We start from the raw sequence: 18,517 nt of genomic DNA, 5'->3' as shown, positions 1-18,517 counted from the left end.
TAGGTTCCTCTCCTGGGTAGCAAGATACTTCCACAGGGACTTAGAATATGGAGATTCCATCCTGCCATCCCATAGTTGCCCCATACCTGGCAGGGAGATGCATAAGTGAACCCCTCTGGTTTGGGAGAAATGTTCTCACCCAGCAGAGCTGAGGTTCTGTCACTTCCTGTATCTGGGGAACAGCTCATGTTACCCAGGCAACAGGCTAGAATAAATCTTATCTGAGTAAGACCAAGGGCAGTGTTGTTGCTAAAGCAACTGATTAGGCCAGTTGTTTGGCTCCAGGCTTTTCCTGGTACCCAGCAGGTTAAATCAGTTGGCATTACCAAGCCATCTACCACTGCTGCTTCCTGGTTTATCTATACCTAGCATTTAGGGGTTCCATGTGACAACAGCTGTGATTCCACAGGACTGGGGTGCTGCAAGGTGGCCTGGTTGATGGGGAGTAGGAAGGAGTAGGTATGAAGAGACCCTCCTCTGGATAGTTGCAAATTAAGCCTGGGGAATAATGCTCCAGGCCAGGACCACAGCAGGTACATGGCCCTTTAGGCACCCTGCTCTTTGAGGCAGCACCCAAACTAGTAAAGGGAGTGGCTTACGGATGGCATTTATTTCCCTGCCACTTTACACATTAATACATGATGTACATATCAAGGCCACACTAGGGTCTTTGGCCTTGAACATACTGTTTTGGTGGCCACTTATGGATCCATCACATACCTGCCTCCCCCTGGGCCAACAGCCATCAATGGTGGGAGCTGCTATTGGCTGCAGTGCACTACCTGAGCTCCCAGCACCTCTCCTGCACCTTGATGGGACTTTGGCTGACTGGAGGGCACCTGAAGCAGCCCCTGGGCACCACCTGCCTGCTGTCTGGATGCCCATCCTCAGTTTGCTGGTTATCTCCTGCATCACTTTCAACATCACCCTTGGAAAGGTGTTCAAGGGTGCTAGCTTCCATGCACACTGCACTGTTGGCTCCTCCAGTATTCTAACTCCTTCCTTCAGGGCCTGGAAGGGCCTCCCTATTCAGGTTGACCTGACCCATGGACTAGTCAGTAAAATAATCAGGTTCCTTTGCTTCAGCACTGTTATATCTCTTTAATAGGAGCCACATGTTGCCCTCTTATGCTTCCCCACCCTCAGCTTCCCCCTTTAGGTATCTTAGTTGCCATGAGATTATATAACGAGGTCCTCTAAAGCACCCATCCATGTTAACTGCTAAAGTTTGTCTTGCAGAGTATACATTGACCAGCTCTTGACTAGCTCTATCTTCCCCCAAGTGAGTTGGTCCAAGGAAGGATCAGAAGTGGGGTGTAAAAATGTCTGAATTCCAACCCCATCTCAAACCTCTCAGGAAACAAGAGGCAAAGGGGGTAACCCCACCAGAGGGGTCTGCACTTCTGTGATCATGGTAACATTTTTGGACAGTGGTGGTGAGGAAGGGCTGAGGGCAATGGGGTAAGCATGAGGGAAATACCCCTGAGAGATTGCCATTTCTTCCACAGGATCCCTTGTGGCCACTTAACTGGGATTCAGGTAAGTATGGGCTGTGGACAGGGGCCAGTCCAGAAGTTTACTTATCCCAAGACACCTCCTTATCACCCCAAACCCACAGAGAAACGACCTCCAGCTCCTCAGAAATCAGCACAACCTGATGATCAGCCACATGGCTCCTAGGATTACTTGGGAAGAATACAAAACCAGTCCTGGGTGGGAAGGGGCAGACACAGGTGCTTGAATGAACTGCTAGAGCCTAAGTGGGGAATGGCGGGGAGCTGGAAAGGGGTACTGCTGTAAGGGTGGCGCCGGCTTAGCCACTCCTGATCTCCAGGACTGCAGGTGCCTCGCCGGCGCGATCACTGAACACAATTTCATTCACATTCGCTTCACATGGTCACTTTCCCAGCAGTAAGCTCAAAATCAGTGGAGACGCCCCCACACTACCCGCCCCTACCAAAGCCAGTACAAAGGGGTGAGAGGAGGTGGTGGCCGCCTCGCCTAGCCTTCCCAACTCAAACTCTGCTTCTACTGCCTAGAGTACAGCGCCTGGGGCGCGGGAGGGTTAAACTCTCGGGGTAGGGATTCCAGAGCCGAAGGAAGGAGGGAGGGTAGAGGAGGCACGGGGAGCTGGCCAGAATCAAGCCTCGGAGACCGGAGGGTCACAGGCCATAAGGCAGCCACTATGGCACATGCTGCACTAAACTTCAAATCGGGAGCAAGGGAGAGACGCTGGGCATCAAGACCGGGGGCGGGGGAAGGGGCGGGGAAGGGGAGGGAGGCAGCCACCTCTATCCCTTCTGGCCTTTTCCCAGCTGCTTTAGTCCCTCCTCCGGGCACCATATTGCCTGTGGTGCAGGACGATGCCCAGAGTCAGCCCCACAGCAACCTCTAAGTCCGAGTTGGCCGACGTGCCTGGCTGACGTGCGGCTCTGCTGCTTGGTGCTCCGCACTGACCCGCGGTGCATCGAGTGTTAGTTCCGAGACCAAGAAGTTCCGCGCAGTAGGAGCACCGCCCAAACTCAGCATAAGCCTGGCAGGCGCGTGCACCAGCGCCACCTGATTGTTTACACGTGCAGCTGCAGCCTGGGCGTGTCAGCGGCTAGCAAGGCGGAGCAGCAGGCGTGGTACAATGCCCTACTGGAAGTGTGAAAGTGCGGGCTGCCACTGGTGAGGCCAGAGCCCGGGATAGGCTCGGGATAGGAGGAAAGGGACTGGGGGCGGGGGGCGGGTAGTCATGGATTTGGTCTAGCCATAGCTTGTCCCTCCCCTTGGTCACCGAAATCAAGTTCAAATATTAAGCACTGACACTTTTTCTGTTCCCGGGGCACAGTGATTCCAACCTCCCAGCCCGAGAGCTCCCTGTGACCTTCCTATTGTCGTCCCTCCAGATCCCGTTTCCCATGAGGATCCCAGGACCTGGATCTTCACTCTGTTTCAGGACGTTTGACCTGTGACTCTGCAGCCCAAGGGGCTGGGGCACAAAGCCTGGGTGCTGGTGGCTACTGCCTGTACCTGGGTTCAGGGGCCAGCCTTAAGCTTGTCCCTGCTCAGCGTATGCTGCTGTGGCCATGCAGATGCCTCCTTCTTCCTGGAGCTTGGCTTCTCAGCACCCACAGGTCCCAGGGAGCCGTGGCTACAGGCGCCTGATGCCTTGGTGGTCCAAAGCATTCACGAGACTGTCCCGGCAGCCATGAAGTGACTAGGGGATAGTGATGCCAGTGGCAGAGCTAAACCACTGCCAATGGATGCTCCGAGGAGCTCCTCTAGACCCTCCTCTGTCCCCCAATCTTATGAGATCCAGGCCTCCAAGGCCCAGTCAGCCAGCCTGAGCCATTGGAGGTGCCTGGGTGAGAGGAGCCAGCAACCATCTCTGGGTATGGCAGCCTCATACCCTGAGGGGCTGGAACAGGGTGGGGGCCACACATCCATGGGGGCTGGGAGTGATTAGAGCCCATGAGAGGTGGCAAAGCAGGCAGCTACATAATAATGGTGCCCCTTCCCACTAATGCCAATGCCGCTCCCCACCATCTGCTCCAGGATTGTAGGGGCACTGAATATGCACACATTAGCCACTTTCTACCAGGGTTTTCCTTGGGCTCCCTACCCCGTTCCTACAAGTCTGGGGCTTGAGAGCCTTGACATGGGCTCCCAGGCCCCCATCAAGAGCATTGGGACCAGCTGGGGGCCAGCAGTGGCTCAGCCCTGCTTGCAGCCACCATCAGAGCTAGCAAGGGTATATGTGTGCATTAAGTACATGGCTTCGGACTATGTAGGAATGGACACTGCCATACGAAATTGCTTGGATGGCCACTTCAGCTACATTGACTTGAACCTGATCTCTCCTCTGGAGGCAAGAGGCCACGCCTGGGGGCCCAGCACACACCTTCCACACAGCTACACCCAAATCGAGTTTCAGAACGTCAGAGAGGCAAGGGTGAGAGCATGCCCATTCTAGCTGAGAGATGGATAGAGGCAGGGAAGAGAAAACAGGACAAAGTTAGGAATGCCTTCCCACCTGCTTCAGCCACTGAGGGGCTCTAAGGCCCAGCCACTCCCTAGGACTTGTGACATGAAGAAGTGCTGAGCTGCTTCTTAGAGCCTGCTGCCCACTCTGCCCCTTCCAGCTGTGGTGCCTTGGAAATCTTGAGGAGGTTCCCCAAGATGTTGGATTCTTTTAAAATTCTAGAACTCCAACCTCTAAAAATAAAACTCCTAAAAATGTCTGGGCTTTCTCAGCCAAAGCCCCAATCCTGTTTCTCCAGCAGCATCAGTCCAGAGTCTCCGGTCAGTCTTGGTCCCCCACGGTCCTGCCCATCCTCCCCACACACACACACCTGCAGTGTCTCCTGTCTCTCCTCCAAACCAAAGAATTAACCCCCAGCCACAGTGCTAAACTTCGGGGGCCCCAGCACAAGAGAGAAGAAAACATAGGTATCTTACCTCTAAAGCACCTCAAGTGATTCGCCTCCCCCAATGCCAGCCACATGCTCACACAATCCTCCCTTCTCCTGGGCCTGGCAGAGCTGATGGAGTTAGTCCTTGCTTCTTGTATACTCTGTCCTATGCACCCCCTCATTAAAGGTGCTTTGACCAATGAGTAACAAGAACGTGAGGGGAGGGCAGTAAAACCAAGGTGGAGGAAGAGACCCCATCCCTGTCTCTGTACCCCACTCTGCTACCCGACACAAGTAGCCTGTTTGCAAATCAACACTTTTATTGTTAACAGAAACCTGCCTGAGAGAGTAGGGGCCCATGGTAACCCTAGAGGGGCTATGGGCAATGGGTATCTGGGGTCCATGGGAGAGATGGGTCAGTGCAGTGAGAACAGCTGGGGCCACCACTGGGGCCTGGGTGGTTAGAGACGGGGTCTAGGGGACCATCAAAGGGCGTGGGAGCCATGGAGGAGCCAGAAAAGCTGGGTCTTGGCTCTCCCTGGCTCATCTGCAGGAGGCCTGTAAGGGCGATCAGCTCGGGCCCACTGAGCCAGGCAGTGGAGCAACCAGGGGACTGGGTGGGGCAGACCTGGGGGGACATGATAGGAGGCGGGAGCAGCAGCTTCAGAGAGCCCATCACCTGAGGAGAGATGAAGAGGAAGTGTCTCCTTCCAAGCTCTGCAGGAAGGCTGGGGCGAGGCCAGGGTAGGAAGAGTGCTCACCTGCTGAGGGGCCTCAGACAAGTACAGGGGAACACGCTGTCCACGGGGCAGCAGAGGGTCTGATAGAAAGACATCTTCACAGCACATCACTGGCAACCCTGGAGAGGAGAAGCTGCTAGGGTGAAAGGCTGGGAGTTCTCACCTTAAGGAGCTCTCTACACCAATCCCCTATGAAGCTCATACAGCATCTGTCCTGAGCCTGAGGGGACCAAGAGAAGTTACCTGCATCCCTGGGCACCTGCTTGCCATTCTGATGTCCTATTGTGGGGGCCAGTGGCCTATGGCCCCTGCCTGAGGCTGCTTCATACAGTGGCCAGAAGGATGGATGACACAAGGTCCGGCCTGAGAAGGAGGCACCCGACCCACAACTGGGCCCCTGTGCAGAATCAGGAAAGACCTGTGGAGCTTCAGTCCCCTCCCAGGGCATCCCTGCCCCACTCTGAGGCCGGAGCCATAGGTACCCCCTACTCACCCACAACACCCCAGGTCCTGCTTTTGCCTCATAGTTGGGGTCCCACGGTGCCAGCGAAGTCATCCTTGAGGGGGCCACCTCCCGGGCCACCTGGGGGGAAAGGGGAACTGGGAGGGAAACTTGAAAAAATTAAAACAGGCTCAGGAGTCACCAAAGGGTATTGGAGGATAGAGGAGGCAAGGACCTGTACCTACCTGAGGTTCCCAAGGACTGCTCAGCAGCCAGGCCTGAAGGGGGTGGGGTCAGCAGATGCTCTTTCCTGGTCCAGGAAGGCCTTGGGGACTGGGGCTGAGGGCTGGGGGTAGTGGGGAGGTAGATTCTAAGATGCCCCAGTCACGGCCTCCCTCACTCACCTTCCCCCTCCAAATCTGAATATTTCTAAGGGAGGGGCCAAGGGTGCCTGGTGAGGGGAGACCGAGCATACCCATTTTCGATATGGTCCACTGAGATTTCTCACACTGTGGGGCTCCCGTGTTGTATTTTCCCCAAGTGCCTCCTGCGTGTCCCTCACCTGTCCTGTGGGGATGTTCCTGGCTCCCCCAGGGCTTCCTCTCCAGAGGTCCAGGCCTCACTAGGGTCACTGCTCGCCAAGGGGCCCTGTTCCTCCGGTTCCTGCTCCTCACCTGCGCCCCACCGAGAAGGCCAGGGCAACATGCCGCGTCTGGGAGGAGGGCAGGGCAGCACCTCTGTGCCCATACCCTGGTCCCCCTGACCTCCCGTCCGGCCCGTCTTGCCCTCCCTGGCTCCCACACTGCCTCCACTCAGTCCCAGCCTCCCTCAGCAGCCAGTAGTACCTTGGCACTCCCTGTGAGCCCAGGTCACCCGCCCCACTACACAGCGCCTCGCTGCTACGCTGGGCGCCTACCACGTTTCCAGGCCACGTGGCGCGCGCGCGCTCCCGCCGGGGTCCCGCGGGCGCCCCCTGGCGGTGGGGTCGGCGCGCCAACTCTATCTTCAGCTGAATGCGGAAGGGTGGCGCAGAGCAAAGGTCACTGCAGAACCTGGACCTGGATGCTGAAGTGACCCCCTTCCCCGCAACGCATGGCTTTTGTTCTTTTGTTCGCGCGCGCGCACACACACACACACACACATACACACACACATCTGAGCCGCAACTTAAAGACCTTCGGGCTTCTTTATTGCACTTGAAACAACATCCGGTGCCCCATCTTCCATCCCAGACCCTCAGCCACACCTAGAGGCAACCAGGTGCACCTCGCTGGGCAGGCCTGCTTCCAATCCCTCAGGCCAAGGGGCGCCAGAGGAACACAGCCAGGCCCGAGGCTGCCCTCACCAGTCCTCGCTAGGAGAGAGCAGAACCCAGGAGTGGATGTCTTCTCTGTTCCTTGGTCCCAGGTGGGTGGGGAACCTGTGCCCCATGCCCCTACCTCAGCCCCTAAGACTGTTCCAGCAGTGCGTGGACAACAGCAGCGATGTAGGGGAGGCCCCTTCCTGGGGCCCCCTCCTCTTCCAGGATGTGGTGGGGCTGACACAGGGATTCCTGGGAGGGGAGGGGGAGGGGCTCAGGTTAAGTGCCCCTTTACACCTTCTCCTCTGCACTTCCCTGCTCCTCACAGAGGGCAGAGTGGGAAACACTCTAGAGGAGCTAGGTCAAAGAGGGCTGACAGGATGGCCCTTCAAAGTGTAGGAAGCAATGGTCTGGGGTACCCTGGACACAGCTTGGGGACAAATGTGATACAAATAAGCTGCCAGCATAACAGAAGGGAGATAATTTAGGGATCCAAGGCTCAGGGGGGAGGAGAGATCTGTCATTTCCAGAGGGAAATGCTGGAGTAGGCAGGCTGGCACATGGAACCCAACAGGCACTGCCAGGACTGGGCCAGGCCACAGCAGGAGCAGACACAATACAAACACAAACACACACACACACACATACACACACACGCAGAGCCAGCCACAGTCTATACAATTTATACAAGAGATGGGGACCCAGCCTGGGCCCTGCATCCCCCAAATAGAGTTCTCTCCACAAAATATAGATAATTTAGCCCCCTATAGCAGGAGTTGAGGGTAAAGAAAGTAAAAATTGGAAGGTTAAGATCCACCCCCTCTACGGGAGCAGAGGGCAGGGCTGGATGGGAGAGGGCATGAAGGCACCATCAGCACTGAGAGAGGAAGGACGACAGGAGGGTGGCCAGAGGCTAGGGGCCCAGGGTCTGGGGGCACCATAGTGGGGCCTCTGAGGTCAGTGTTTGTGAGGGGAGAGGGGGTTCACTAGTGTCTTTGGTGGGGCTGAAGGCACCACTGAAAGGGATGGGGGTTATATAGGAGCCTTATAAATAGAAATAGGGCGAGGTGGTGGAGGAGGGGTGACTTCAGATCCTAGGAACCCAGGAACCGAGTGCAGACGACATAGAGCAGCAGCATGAGGACGACGTAGAACAGGATGAAGCCTCCCAGACCAGAGGGGGGCCAGGGGGGTGGGGGCGCTCTGCCCTCCGCCCACTTCACAGCCTCCAGGGTGGTCCACAGCCCCTGGGAGGTGCCCTGGAGGAGATCTGAGGGTGAGCACAGGTCAGCCTGGAAAGGGAGAGTAGGACAGATGGACAAGGACAAAGGGTAGACGTCAGCAGCAGCAAGACAATCCTTCCCGCCCCCTGCCCTCACATGCCAGGGTCAGAGGCATGCTAACATGCAAAGTGCGGGTAAGAAAAGCATGCAGGGAAGGGAGACATGCAGCTAAAGGAGATGTGCAGGACAGGGGCTTCCTTCTGGGAAGCAGACACCTCCTATGAATGGAACCCCCACTATCCATGCAGAGGGCTCAGCTGAGCCCAGAATGCCACCACTCTTTATAATAGAGACCAGCCCCCTGGACGGCTGAGAACACCCCTCCCCCATACCTCAGGCACCCCTATTTTTCGACAGGCTTCTAAGAAACTCTCCACATTCTTCTGAGACTTGAGGGTACTGAGTTTTGGCTGGATGTGTAAGAAAGAAAAAAAGAGTAAGGAAGGGGCCACAGAAGTCCCCTGTCCCATTCCTCACTTTGCACCCTGGGCCCCAACTGACCACGGCAGGTGAGGGCACGTGAATGAAAGGCACAGAGCGGGGCCTCAGCTGGTTGGCCAGCTGACAGAGGATGACACCATTAGAGAGAGCCTCTGCCAGGTCCTCAGGCAGAGGCCGCTGCAATTGTGACTCAAGGACCTGGGAGGCAGGGAAAGGAGCGGGGAAAAAGTCAGGGTCAGTAGGGAACTCTAGAGCCTGTCCCTCCCATCCTCAGCCAAAGCACCAGGGTGGACAAAGAGGGTATTGAGGGAGGCCAGGAAACTCCAGGAGGTGCCACGCTGAGCCCTGGCCCCACCCACACGAATCCCACCTCTCACCTGGCGCAGCTGAGACATCAGCTCCTTCTCATCCAGAAGCTGGGGGGATCGGCGAGGTCTCAAGACAGTGTCTGGTGAGGAAGGACCTAGAGAAAAGGAGGGTGTGTGGGTTGTCTCTACTACCACCATAGACTTTGTAACTGGGTCACAGTGTCTGGCACCCACATCTCCTGTCTCTGTGCTTATGGGATTTTCAATACAAAGGGACAATTGACCAGAGGGCTCCCAGACCAGAGTGGGAAACTGAAGCCCAGGAGTTAGTGCTGGGTTAGCATTGGGTTAGTATTGGGAAGGGTAGACCCACCTGAGCCACTCTGAGAAGAAGAACGGAAAAGGAAGCTGTTTGGTCTCTGGATAGAGCCAAGCGGCCGGGAAGCAGGCACTGTCACTGGAGACCAGAGCCAAGGGAAAAGAACAGGTGAGAGAGGCATCCCCTCAGTGTCCTACTCTTCCCTCAGGCCACTAGGACCCAACCATTCCCTCACCTACACAAGCCCCCATCCTCTTCCCAAAGCCCCTGGCCCACCTGATCCAGCTATAGGAAGGGGTTCCTGGGAGTTGGGGGCTGGGGCAGAGGCAGGGGCTCCAGGTCCCCTTGAAGCTCCCAGTTGGGTAGCACTGGATTTGGGCATGCCACTGAGGAGAGACAGAAAAGGAATTAGAGGGGATGGTCAGAGGGAGTGTGTGTAGGAAAAGGGCTAAGGGAGGTAGAGTCTGGGAGGACACATACTTGTAGGTGGCCTGAGTGGACAAGGCAGCAGTACCTCCACCAGCAGCCCTGACCCCAAGCTTCAGAAAACTAGAAATTGAAGGAGATGTGGAGTTAGCAGTGTCATGTGGGGGGCTGCCAACCCCAAGGGGCTGAGTAGCTCATTTCCACTCATTTCCAGTGCCTTCCAGCTAGCAATAGCCCCTTGCCCATACTTGTCCTTCCTGGGGGCCCCCCACACTCCACTCTGCTGCTGCTGCTGCTGCTGCTGCTGCCGCCGCTCACGCTCCTGCCATAGCTGTAAGGTGTCTGGGCGCCGTCTCTCCTCCCCAGCTGGATCCTCCCGCCTGAGGGACAAAGGCAGGATGAGAGGGGTAGAGAAGGTCAGGAGAGAGGAGAGAAGGTGCAGGAAGATGGAGTAAAGGGAAGAGGTGCCAGCTCTGGTGGCTCTGGGTACCTGCTGCTTGGTGCCCTCTCCCCGTCCCCTGCCATAGGGCTTAATTCTGGTGGCCGCTGCTCCTGAAGAAAAAGAGCAGAGGGGCTGAGGGATAACTAGCTTGCATTGATCCCTTCCTCCAGCTCTTTTCTCACAGCTGATGGACATACAGACAAGGCCTGGCCCCTCACCTCAGCAGCACCTCGCTCTTGGTCCTCCCCAGGCACATGGCTGTCAATGAAGTCAATATGCTCGGGGTCTCCATCAGCTGGAGAGACCAAGACACATCAACAAGCAATTGAGGGCCTTTGGGCTTGTCCATTCTCCTCAGCCCCAGGGCCCCTGATCCTTCTACTCACCAGAACCATCCTCCTTCTGCTCCCTGGGGCCCCGAGGCTCCCGGGCCAGCTCAGAAATCCGGAATGACAACTCCGAAAAGTCATCTGTTGACTATAAATGCAGAAATGCAGACATGGAGACAGTCTCTTTGTAGTTCTGGGGGCTCATGGGGTTCAGGGCCTATCTGTTGCTGAGCCAGTACTTCCCTGGGATACTTGGACAAGGAAAAGAGGAGGACACCTCCAGCCACCATCCGTCATTCTGAGATTTAGAAGTACAAGGCAAAGGGTCATAGCTCAGAGATTCTCCCCTAGGGCTGAGATTGCCAGTGTCTTTTGGAAAGGAGGCACTTACCTCATTTCCAGACCACCTCTTGCTGCCACTGTCAACGCTGTGGAAGCCCGAGTCCAGCCCACCATCGTACCGACGTCCCGGAAATAAGTCCTCAGCTGGGCTGGAGGCAGCCAGGGAGAGCTGGTCAGTGCTATACTGGGCAGCAACCCCTACCCTTGCCCCGCCCATCCTCCCTCCAGAAACCAAGGAGACCCTAGTGCCAGGAAGGGGCATTAAGGATCCAGGAGCTTCCTTCTTTCCCACATGGGACTTACCAGGGACTGAAACTCGGGGGGCGGGAAGGGGCCAGGTCCCCCAGTGCAGCACCCCCACGCCGCCCAGCCTCTGTCGACAAGTACTTGAAGATGTGAAGTTTCCCCTTCAGGCATATCTAAACGTGAAGAGGAGCATGAAAGCAGTTAGGGGGAAGCAAGGGGGCACCCCAGATCCTGCTTGGCTACCAAAGAGACCCACCCCCGACTACTGTCCGGTCTCATCCCTTTCCCCACAGTCCACTCCAGGTCCACCCCTCACCTGCGCAGGAGGGCTTTGCAGAGGGTTGCTATCCAGCAGAATGACCTGCAGATGCCTGAGACGGCAGAAGGAGACCGGTATGTGGGAGATGCGGTTACAGGAGAAATCCAGGCGGACAAGAGGAAGGTCCCCTAGCTCTGCGGGTGGGTGAGGGAAGAGTCAGAAGTATGCTCAAGGGGGTAAGAGTCAGAAAGTACACGCAAGAAGTATGCCCTCGTGCTCACTTCCTCTGCCCTCTGCTCTGCCCAGCTGGTCATCCCTGGGTCCACCACAGCCTCTGCCTTGCTGCTTTTCCAGCTCAGATCTGGCCCACTTTCAGGCTTCGCCTCCTCCATCAGGCCTTTTGACTTCAGCTCCTGGCCATCCCAGGTGCTCATTCCTTTTTCCCTCCCTGCACAAAAACCTTCCATGACTTTTAGCTGGAACTACTGAGGGTGGGTGGGCTGTGCCCTACACACAAAGGCATTTATGCAGGCGGGGCTGCAATCCCACCTGCACTTTACTAGCCAAGCCCTGCTCTCTGAGTGAGGCTGTGCCCACCCACAGGAAGGGGTGCCTTTCTCTAATTCTCAGAAAGGTTGGATTAGTGGTGGCCTAAGGCACAGAATAAAAATCACCACTCCCTGGCCAGGTCAAGGTGTTCATGATCTGGATCAGTCCATGTTTCCCACCTCACTGCCCACACTCACATCAGACAACTCTCTTGCTTCTAAGCTTCTGGCCTTTCGACAAGCTGTTTGCTCAACTAGGAGAACACCATTGTTGTCATGCATCTTTCAAGGTTCAGCTCAAGTGCCAACTCCTCCATGTAATCTTTCCAGACACAAAGTTGGAATTCATTGCGCCTTCCTCTATATCCCTAGGGCATTTTGCTGGGGTCGCTTTTATGGCTCACCGAGAGCCCTGATCAAATGCTTATTTGTATCCCTATTGAATTAGGAATAAAGAGGGCCAGTGTAGGAGTAGGGGACAGTCCAGATAAAACAGAGGACCACCTGACTCCTGCCTCTTGTTCTTTGAAACCACGGTTAGCATAGCATGGCATAGGTCCTTCCTGCTTAGCCCTGGCTTGCCTTTCTAACTGCATTTGTGCTGGACCGGGCTCCCTCCCACGTGCATGCTTTGCACATGGGGTTTCCTCTGCCTAGAATATGGAAGTGGAGAACTCGCCTTTAAAGTTCAGTTCCTGCTGTGCCTCTGGGCAAAACCTTCCTTAAGTCCCCCAGGCTGAGCCTCTGCCTCCCTCTAGCTCCTGCAGCTTTCTAAGTATCCTGTTTAGCACTTCCCTCTGCTTGTCTCTCCCATTAAATTAAGATTTAATTAAGCTATTAAATTTTAAGACTTGGCTCCAGATCTGAGTGACATCACTCACATTTACCTAGTCCCCACCTAAAACACAGGAAACACACACACAAAACAATGCTAGCCAAATAAAAGGTGTGCCTGCTTTGGAGCAGAGGCTATCAAATGTTGGGATGCATCACAATTAGCTCATTAAAGTGGGGCTGCTTGGGCTCCAGTGCCTGGCCCCACTGATTCAGACTCCCTGGGGAGGAAGCGTAAGGCATCGTCTGACTCAGGTGTTTGAGACCTCCTACCATGGTGAGTGGTAACACTGGGTAACCCTGAAGGCCCCTTCCAACCTTGAGATTCTACAGGGTGCCAATGCACTTACCTACTCCTCTTCCTGTGTCTTTTCCCACATTTGTAAAATAGAGCTAATAACCTATGCCTTGCCAGCCTCAGAGGGTTGTTGGTCAAGAGCAAATAAAATAATTTAGTTTGTTTAATATACTGCAAAACCCTGGTCAGCTAAGGCATTATTTTTCTGTGAAGATTCCTTTTCTCTGACTTCTCCAAGATAGTGTCTCTGTCTCTGTCCACCCACCGTACCCCCTTCCCTGCACCCTTCTTTCCTGTCCTTCATTTTCCTCACCATCAGGTAGGGTGCTGAGCTGGTTCCTCCGAACATTGAGATCCCGCAAGGAAGAGAGGCTGCACAGCTCTGTAGGGAGGGACTGCAACTCATTGCTGCTCACATCCTGGAATGAGGAAAGAAGTTGGAAGGAGCCACAAGACCAGGGGCATCAGAAACTGCCTCTTGTCTCTAGCCACCTCTTTTAGTCCTGGCCTTTCCCCTAGGGTACATCCTTCCTTTCCCTGACTTCCCCTCAAAAAGGTCCCTGGTCCCTCTTGTTGCCCCACTCCCCATCCTCACAAGCTGTCGCAGGCTTCCCAAGGTGCTGATGTCTGGAGGCAGGGCTCCCAGTTTGTTGTTGCTGACAATGAGCACCCGGAGGGGCAGCTGGCAGATGTAAGGTGGCAGCGATGACAGCTGGTTTCGGCTGTGGAAGGAAGAAAAGCAGTGGGCTCACTCACTTCCCAGGCGCAGTGTCCTGGCATGGCTCTCCCATAAAGGTCACACCACATCCTCCCCTGGCCCTGCCTCCCTACCTGAGGTTGAGGTAGGTGAGGGCTGTGAGATTCCCCAAAGCTGGGTTCAGGCATCTCAGGCAATTGTGGTAGAGGCTCAGGCCCTCCAGGGACACCAGCTGGCATGCTGCCTCTGGCACCTCGGGGAACCGGTTCCTGGACAAGTCTGGGGGAAGAGAGTGTCAGAGGAGAGCTGTGGAGCTGCCCAGCCCTGGACAGGAGGACCTTGAACTTTTCTAGGGCTGGATGTCCAGACCTCTTCCTCTCAAGCAGACCTGAAGAATCAGACCTATAAACCTGGGTTCTCTGGAGAGAGAACAAAGCCTTCTGCAAACTGGGGCCCTTTCCAAGCATAACCAGAAAAGCAAACGGGAGGCAAAGATCTTAGGGTAAATGGGCTGGAGAAGCCCAGACTTGGGGGAGTATAGACGAGCCAAGATACTGTCTTCAAACACCCAAATTAAGGGCTATCCTGGAAGGGTAGCTAGATTCTGTAACTCCTGTTGTTCCTGCTGCTCTGTGATGCCATGAGAGGCAGAAGGCAAAGGTCATAGGAGAGGGCCGGTGCTCCAAAGAAAATAGCAAGGATAGACTGGGAGGCTCAAGTTAAGGATATGGACAACCTGTGGGGGAGACCTCTGAAAAAGCCTATCCCTCCTCAAGGGCCCTGTCTCCCGACTTCAACCTTTTTCCAACCCAGGGGCAAAACCAGGGGTCATTAAAACCTGGCTCTAGAGTTAAGGCTGCTGATAATGGACCAGTTTTTCACTGGCCCCAGAGATCCAGAAGCCAGGTCCAAGGTTCTAGGAAGTAACAGACTCCCAAAGACCAATTAGGAAAGGCAAGTCAACCAAGCTGAAGGTGGGCGCTAGAGTCCTCTAATCCCTCCCATCTGGGCACACTTTCTTCAGGGTTGGCTCCTTCCCACCCTCTTCCAGCCCCACCAGCCCATCTCTACTTCCTTTCTTACTGCCCCAGACTTCAAACGATTAGTTCCTTTGCCTGTGTCTCGGCACAGAAAGAAGTAGAGAGGAAGGGAAGAAGGGCAGACTCTTACTATCCCCTTATCTCAAGCAGTTGCTTGCTAGTCCAATGCAAGGAGTCAGGCATTAACGTTCCCACCAGTCTGGAGGCATTCACTGCTTAGACCTCTACAAACCTAGGTTTCTGTTTTTGCTGCTTAGCTCATATTGGGAGGGGCCCAGGGCCTGCTGAGGGAAGTCCTGGGCAGCAGTCCTCGGGTGAGCTTCTTAGATGGCCCTCCCCAGAGAGAGGTGAGCAAAAGTTGAGGGGAGGAGAAGCTGGGGTATATCCCCCAAGGAAATAAGTCTTGTGACAGGAAATTAAGTAGAAACAATCTATCAGGTTCTGTCTTTGGTGGACCCTGTGTTTGCCAGGGCAGATGATAGCCTGATGCCCCTGAAATCATTGTCTCTCCCTGTCTACTCCCTGGTACACAGAGATAGAAGACCTGTCATGGGAGAAGACAGTTCCAAAGAGAGTGGGAGGACCACATGCAGTCCTCCCTACTCATTCTCCACCTGTCTGCCTCCTCTGCATCCACCAAATGTGTGTTTGCGTACATGTGTGGATGAAGAGGGTGGAGAACAAGTTATGATGGGGTAAGCAAGTGGTGGGGGCAAAAGCAAGGAGCAGAAGGGAGCCTGGGCAGGAGGAGGCAGGGCACAGGAGGCACAGGATGTGGTCTGTGAGAGAATGAGCTGCACTTCTCCTTTGTGAGGGTGGCCCCAACCCCCATCTCAGGAGTCATCCTACTATCAGGCCCCAGGAATGGGAGTCCAAGGATTATCACCAACCTGTACCATAGGAAACGTGCATAGAAAATGCTGATTCAGAAAGATCTGGGGAAGCAGAAAAAGGTTCAAAATGATTCTGGCAGCAGAACATTTCGGTCTGGGTTAGAAGGCAAGTAAGTTTGGAAGGCAGGGTATGGGTAACACTGACTGTGTTTTTGTCACTTCCCCTTTCTACCCCAAGCTATAAGCACTCTGCTTGAGGAGAGGGGACAAGACAGACCCCACTTGGTCTAGAATCTGGGCCCTGAAAGGATTGAGGATTCCTGCGTGGAGAGCAGGGCAGAGAAAGATACTCAGAAAGCTGGGATTTTCCCGCTTCACCACAGAAGTTCACTCACAGAACTGGCTGCACCCTGAGCCGGAATGCTAGGGGAGGAGGGTGAGAGAGGGGAGAGCTGGGAAGAGCAGGGAGTTCTTAGTAGTTTTCCCCAGGAGTCCATTCACAGAGACAGAGCCCTAAGGAAATAAAGAATAACATTTGGTCTTTGTAAAAAAACAAGCAAGGGGGAGGGGAAAGGGAACAGACTGCAAGTGTCACACAGCTGCTGAGGTCGATCTGGAGCTTGGGGTTAGGTGCCTGAGGGAGCCAGAGAGGTTGGCCCCTGCCGCTCATCCATTCCCGGAACTCATTTACTGCACAGTGGGCAAGTTAGTTTACCCAGCAATCCAAGAAAGGTGGAGAGGCTTAAACTGGTTCTCCGCAGAACAGTGGGGGAAAATTGTGTCTGTGCCCACTTGAGTGTTTGCAGGTAAGCAGGCACCTACTAGAGGACAAATGCAGTCCCAGGGCAGTGTCAAGGAGAAGACACTCTCAACCAGCTCCAAGTTCCACCCTGGGCTAGGCTGGGGTGGGGCTTAGGGAATGCAGTCCTCCTCCCCTCTTCCAATCCCTACCACCCCCCAGCTGCCAGCCCAAGGTCATAGGTTGCCTCCAAAGCAGCTGAGGCATGACTCACCTGTCGTAGTTGAGTATCCCACACCCCACCAACAACAGATATCAGAGTGGAGGGAGCATGATTAGAGGGGGCCTGTGAGCGGGGTAGTGGAAGTCTCTAGGTTCCCAGGACTTCTAGCTAGGAGATAAGATTTCCTTCCTTTCAGCAACTGCCTCAAGTCCCTCTACCCTAGGGAAAGCAGAAACTGAAATAGGAATTCTAGGGTCTCTATGAGGTCACAGGCTCCACAGTGACCTCACACACGCCGGAAAGAGGAGGAGTCTCAGATAAGGCGGTCAGGAATAATAGGCGGAAGAGCTGGAGAGAAAAGAGTTAGGGGAGGTGGGTGTTTTGCTTCTTTTCCGTAGGCTGGAGGGCTAAAGAGTGGAGAGGGCCAGAGACATTAGGGGGCGAGACTACAAAGTACACAGAAACATAGGGTTGCTAGGAACAAATTCATGGGAAGGGGGGGGGCCTAAGTCTGCTCGGATCTCAGTGGAACAAGGGAAGGAGTTGCAGACGAAATGGATGAAGAGAAAGGAGTCATTGGAGGGGCTCGTGGGGGCTGCTTCATGGAAAGGTCTGAACTGAGGTTGAAGAAGTCATGCAAATGAGCCAACGAGGTGAGGGGCGGGGCAATTCTACAGGTGCGCCAATATGTAAATAAAGAGAAACGGAGGGCGGGGTGTCTCACAGCATTCCGTCAGGGATGCTAGGCGTGCCATTCAAATAAGAAATGCATTCCTGCTTAATAATTCTTAAAGTGGGAAGGGGATGGTATCAGGCTTATGTAAATCAGGAGGGTCGACGACCCCAACAACCAAGTGAATGGGAGGGCCAGACTCCCCGGCACCGAGAGAAACAAGCAAAGGGGCGGGACTATGCAAATTAGGGCCCTGGCTCAGCTCGCGGCCGGGTGCACTCACCAGCCTGGGTGATGTCTGACAGGTCGTAGCTGCGGGCCGCGCCCCGGGGGAAGTGCTTCAAGCGCCGGTTAGACAGGTTCAGGGTCCCGGTGGCCACGGCTTCCTCAAGGGCCCGCTCTGCACTGCGGCTCCCAGGCAGACCAGGAGATCCTGGAACGGAGGTCGCGGCCGCCGCTTCCTCACCCCCGGCGGCAAGTGGGGTTGCTACCGCCGCCGCCATCCGCTCCCGGCGGCTCCTGCTGCCTGACTGACGGGACCGGCCGTCCCTTCTTCTCCCTCCCCCTCCTTAGAGCCGCCGTAGTGGCTTCAAGAGGGAGGAAGTGAGCCCAGGGACCCGGCGGACCAATAGCGGCCCCAAGATGCGTCGGAAGTGGCTAATCAGAACCCGCGGAGGAGGTGGAGACTCCGGCGCTAGAGTAACGTGAGAGAAGGGAGGGGGACTAGAATGGAGGTCTTGCCAACGGCCCTCACTCCCGCCCCGCTCAGCTGCATCCAATCACAATGCTTAGAGCTGGAGACGGAGCCAATTAGGTTCAACCGGGAGGCGGGGAACGCAGGCTTTCAATTAGAAGGGATAGAGACAGAGATCACGACCCCGGGACTCCTGGGCCTCTTCAGGTAAAGACCAATCGCAAGCCAGCTTTAGGTGAGTGACTGTCAAGAAGGCCAATTAAATTCCCTGGAGGGAACCTGGCCCAGGCCTCTTCTCTAAAGGACGGCTCTAACTACCAATAGCATAGGCGAGACCCTTCACTAAGGAGGTGGCGGGTGAGCTAGAACTTTGAGACTGAGGTAGAAAGGCTGATCGCGGCGCGCGGGCTGGCCTCGAAGCATTGCCAGAGCAGCTGTAGTGTGTGCCAGCTGAATGTGTCAGGGAGCGAGCCAGCTTTGAGGGCGTAAGGTAGACCGCGGGGTACTGGGCGACACCTGAGGCCACTGCACAAGGGGTCGTTGCGGGCAAAAGGACTGTGGAGGCCCTTTCAGCTGCGGAAGTTAGGTTCTGCGACGGTCTCCGGAGTCCTGGAGATGCCCAGCTCAAATCCTGGAGGGAGGGTTCCGGAAGCCCAGGAAAGCC

The 18,517-nt window shown here is 55.3% G+C and overlaps 2 protein-coding genes across 4 annotated transcripts; both read right to left on the bottom strand.

Annotated features, from left to right (window-relative positions):
- Nucleotides 1-4,699: 4,699 nt before the first annotated feature.
- Nucleotides 4,700-6,415, bottom strand: SAP25 (Sin3A associated protein 25). Of its 2 annotated transcripts, none has more exons than XM_016124724.2 (6): nucleotides 6,142-6,415; nucleotides 5,825-5,925; nucleotides 5,631-5,737; nucleotides 5,381-5,555; nucleotides 5,159-5,256; nucleotides 4,700-5,076 (listed from the first exon to the last, which is right to left on the bottom strand). In XM_016124724.2, the coding sequence occupies exons 1-6, from the start codon at nucleotides 6,324-6,326 to the stop codon at nucleotides 4,774-4,776; spliced, it is 969 nt and encodes a 322-aa protein (XP_015980210.2). In that variant the 5' UTR covers nucleotides 6,327-6,415; the 3' UTR covers nucleotides 4,700-4,773. The 2 variants fall into 2 exon arrangements, with proteins under 2 accessions (XP_015980210.2, XP_015980211.2); XM_016124725.2 differs by having other exon boundaries at nucleotides 5,381-5,534.
- Nucleotides 6,416-6,746: 331 nt separating this feature from the next.
- LRCH4 (leucine rich repeats and calponin homology domain containing 4) lies at nucleotides 6,747-17,691 on the bottom strand. Of its 2 annotated transcripts, none has more exons than XM_016124715.2 (18): nucleotides 17,443-17,691; nucleotides 13,786-13,930; nucleotides 13,550-13,676; nucleotides 13,268-13,373; nucleotides 11,332-11,468; nucleotides 11,073-11,188; nucleotides 10,819-10,918; nucleotides 10,485-10,575; nucleotides 10,317-10,393; nucleotides 10,147-10,208; nucleotides 9,905-10,036; nucleotides 9,711-9,779; nucleotides 9,507-9,616; nucleotides 9,285-9,368; nucleotides 8,981-9,066; nucleotides 8,664-8,801; nucleotides 8,495-8,572; nucleotides 6,747-7,131 (listed from the first exon to the last, which is right to left on the bottom strand). In XM_016124715.2, exons 1-18 carry the CDS (start codon nucleotides 17,660-17,662, stop codon nucleotides 7,027-7,029), a joined length of 1,983 nt encoding a protein of 660 aa, XP_015980201.1. In that variant the 5' UTR covers nucleotides 17,663-17,691; the 3' UTR covers nucleotides 6,747-7,026. The 2 variants fall into 2 exon arrangements, with proteins under 2 accessions (XP_015980201.1, XP_015980200.1); XM_016124714.2 differs by lacking the exon at nucleotides 6,747-7,131 and adding an exon at nucleotides 7,547-8,171.
- Nucleotides 17,692-18,517: the final 826 nt, after the last annotated feature.

Source organism: Rousettus aegyptiacus, unplaced genomic scaffold, assembly GCF_014176215.1.
Source record: "Rousettus aegyptiacus isolate mRouAeg1 unplaced genomic scaffold, mRouAeg1.p scaffold_m13_p_8, whole genome shotgun sequence".
NCBI lineage: Eukaryota > Metazoa > Chordata > Mammalia > Chiroptera > Pteropodidae > Rousettus > Rousettus aegyptiacus.
This window is presented reverse-complemented; position numbering and strand designations above follow the sequence as displayed.

Excerpts from the sequence above, each read along its gene's own strand:
- SAP25 (XM_016124724.2), bottom strand. The coding sequence starts at position 6,326 with ATGGGCACAGAGGTGCTGCCCTGCCCTCCTCCCAGACGCGGCATGTTG. Across the intron at positions 5,257-5,380 it reads GCAGGTGCCCAGGGATGCAG|GGTTGCCAGTGATGTGCTGT; the intron begins GTAACTTCTCTT and ends TCTCCTCTCCAG. Across the intron at positions 5,077-5,158 it reads TGTCTGAGGCCCCTCAGCAG|GTGATGGGCTCTCTGAAGCT; the intron begins GTGAGCACTCTT and ends ATCTCTCCTCAG.
- LRCH4 (XM_016124714.2), bottom strand. The coding sequence starts at position 17,662 with ATGGCGGCGGCGGTAGCAACCCCACTTGCCGCCGGGGGTGAGGAAGCG. Across the intron at positions 10,919-11,072 it reads CCCCCGAGTTTCAGTCCCTG|CCCAGCTGAGGACTTATTTC; the intron begins GTAAGTCCCATG and ends GGCTGCCTCCAG. Across the intron at positions 10,576-10,818 it reads AGAGGTGGTCTGGAAATGAG|TCAACAGATGACTTTTCGGA; the intron begins GTAAGTGCCTCC and ends CTGCATTTATAG.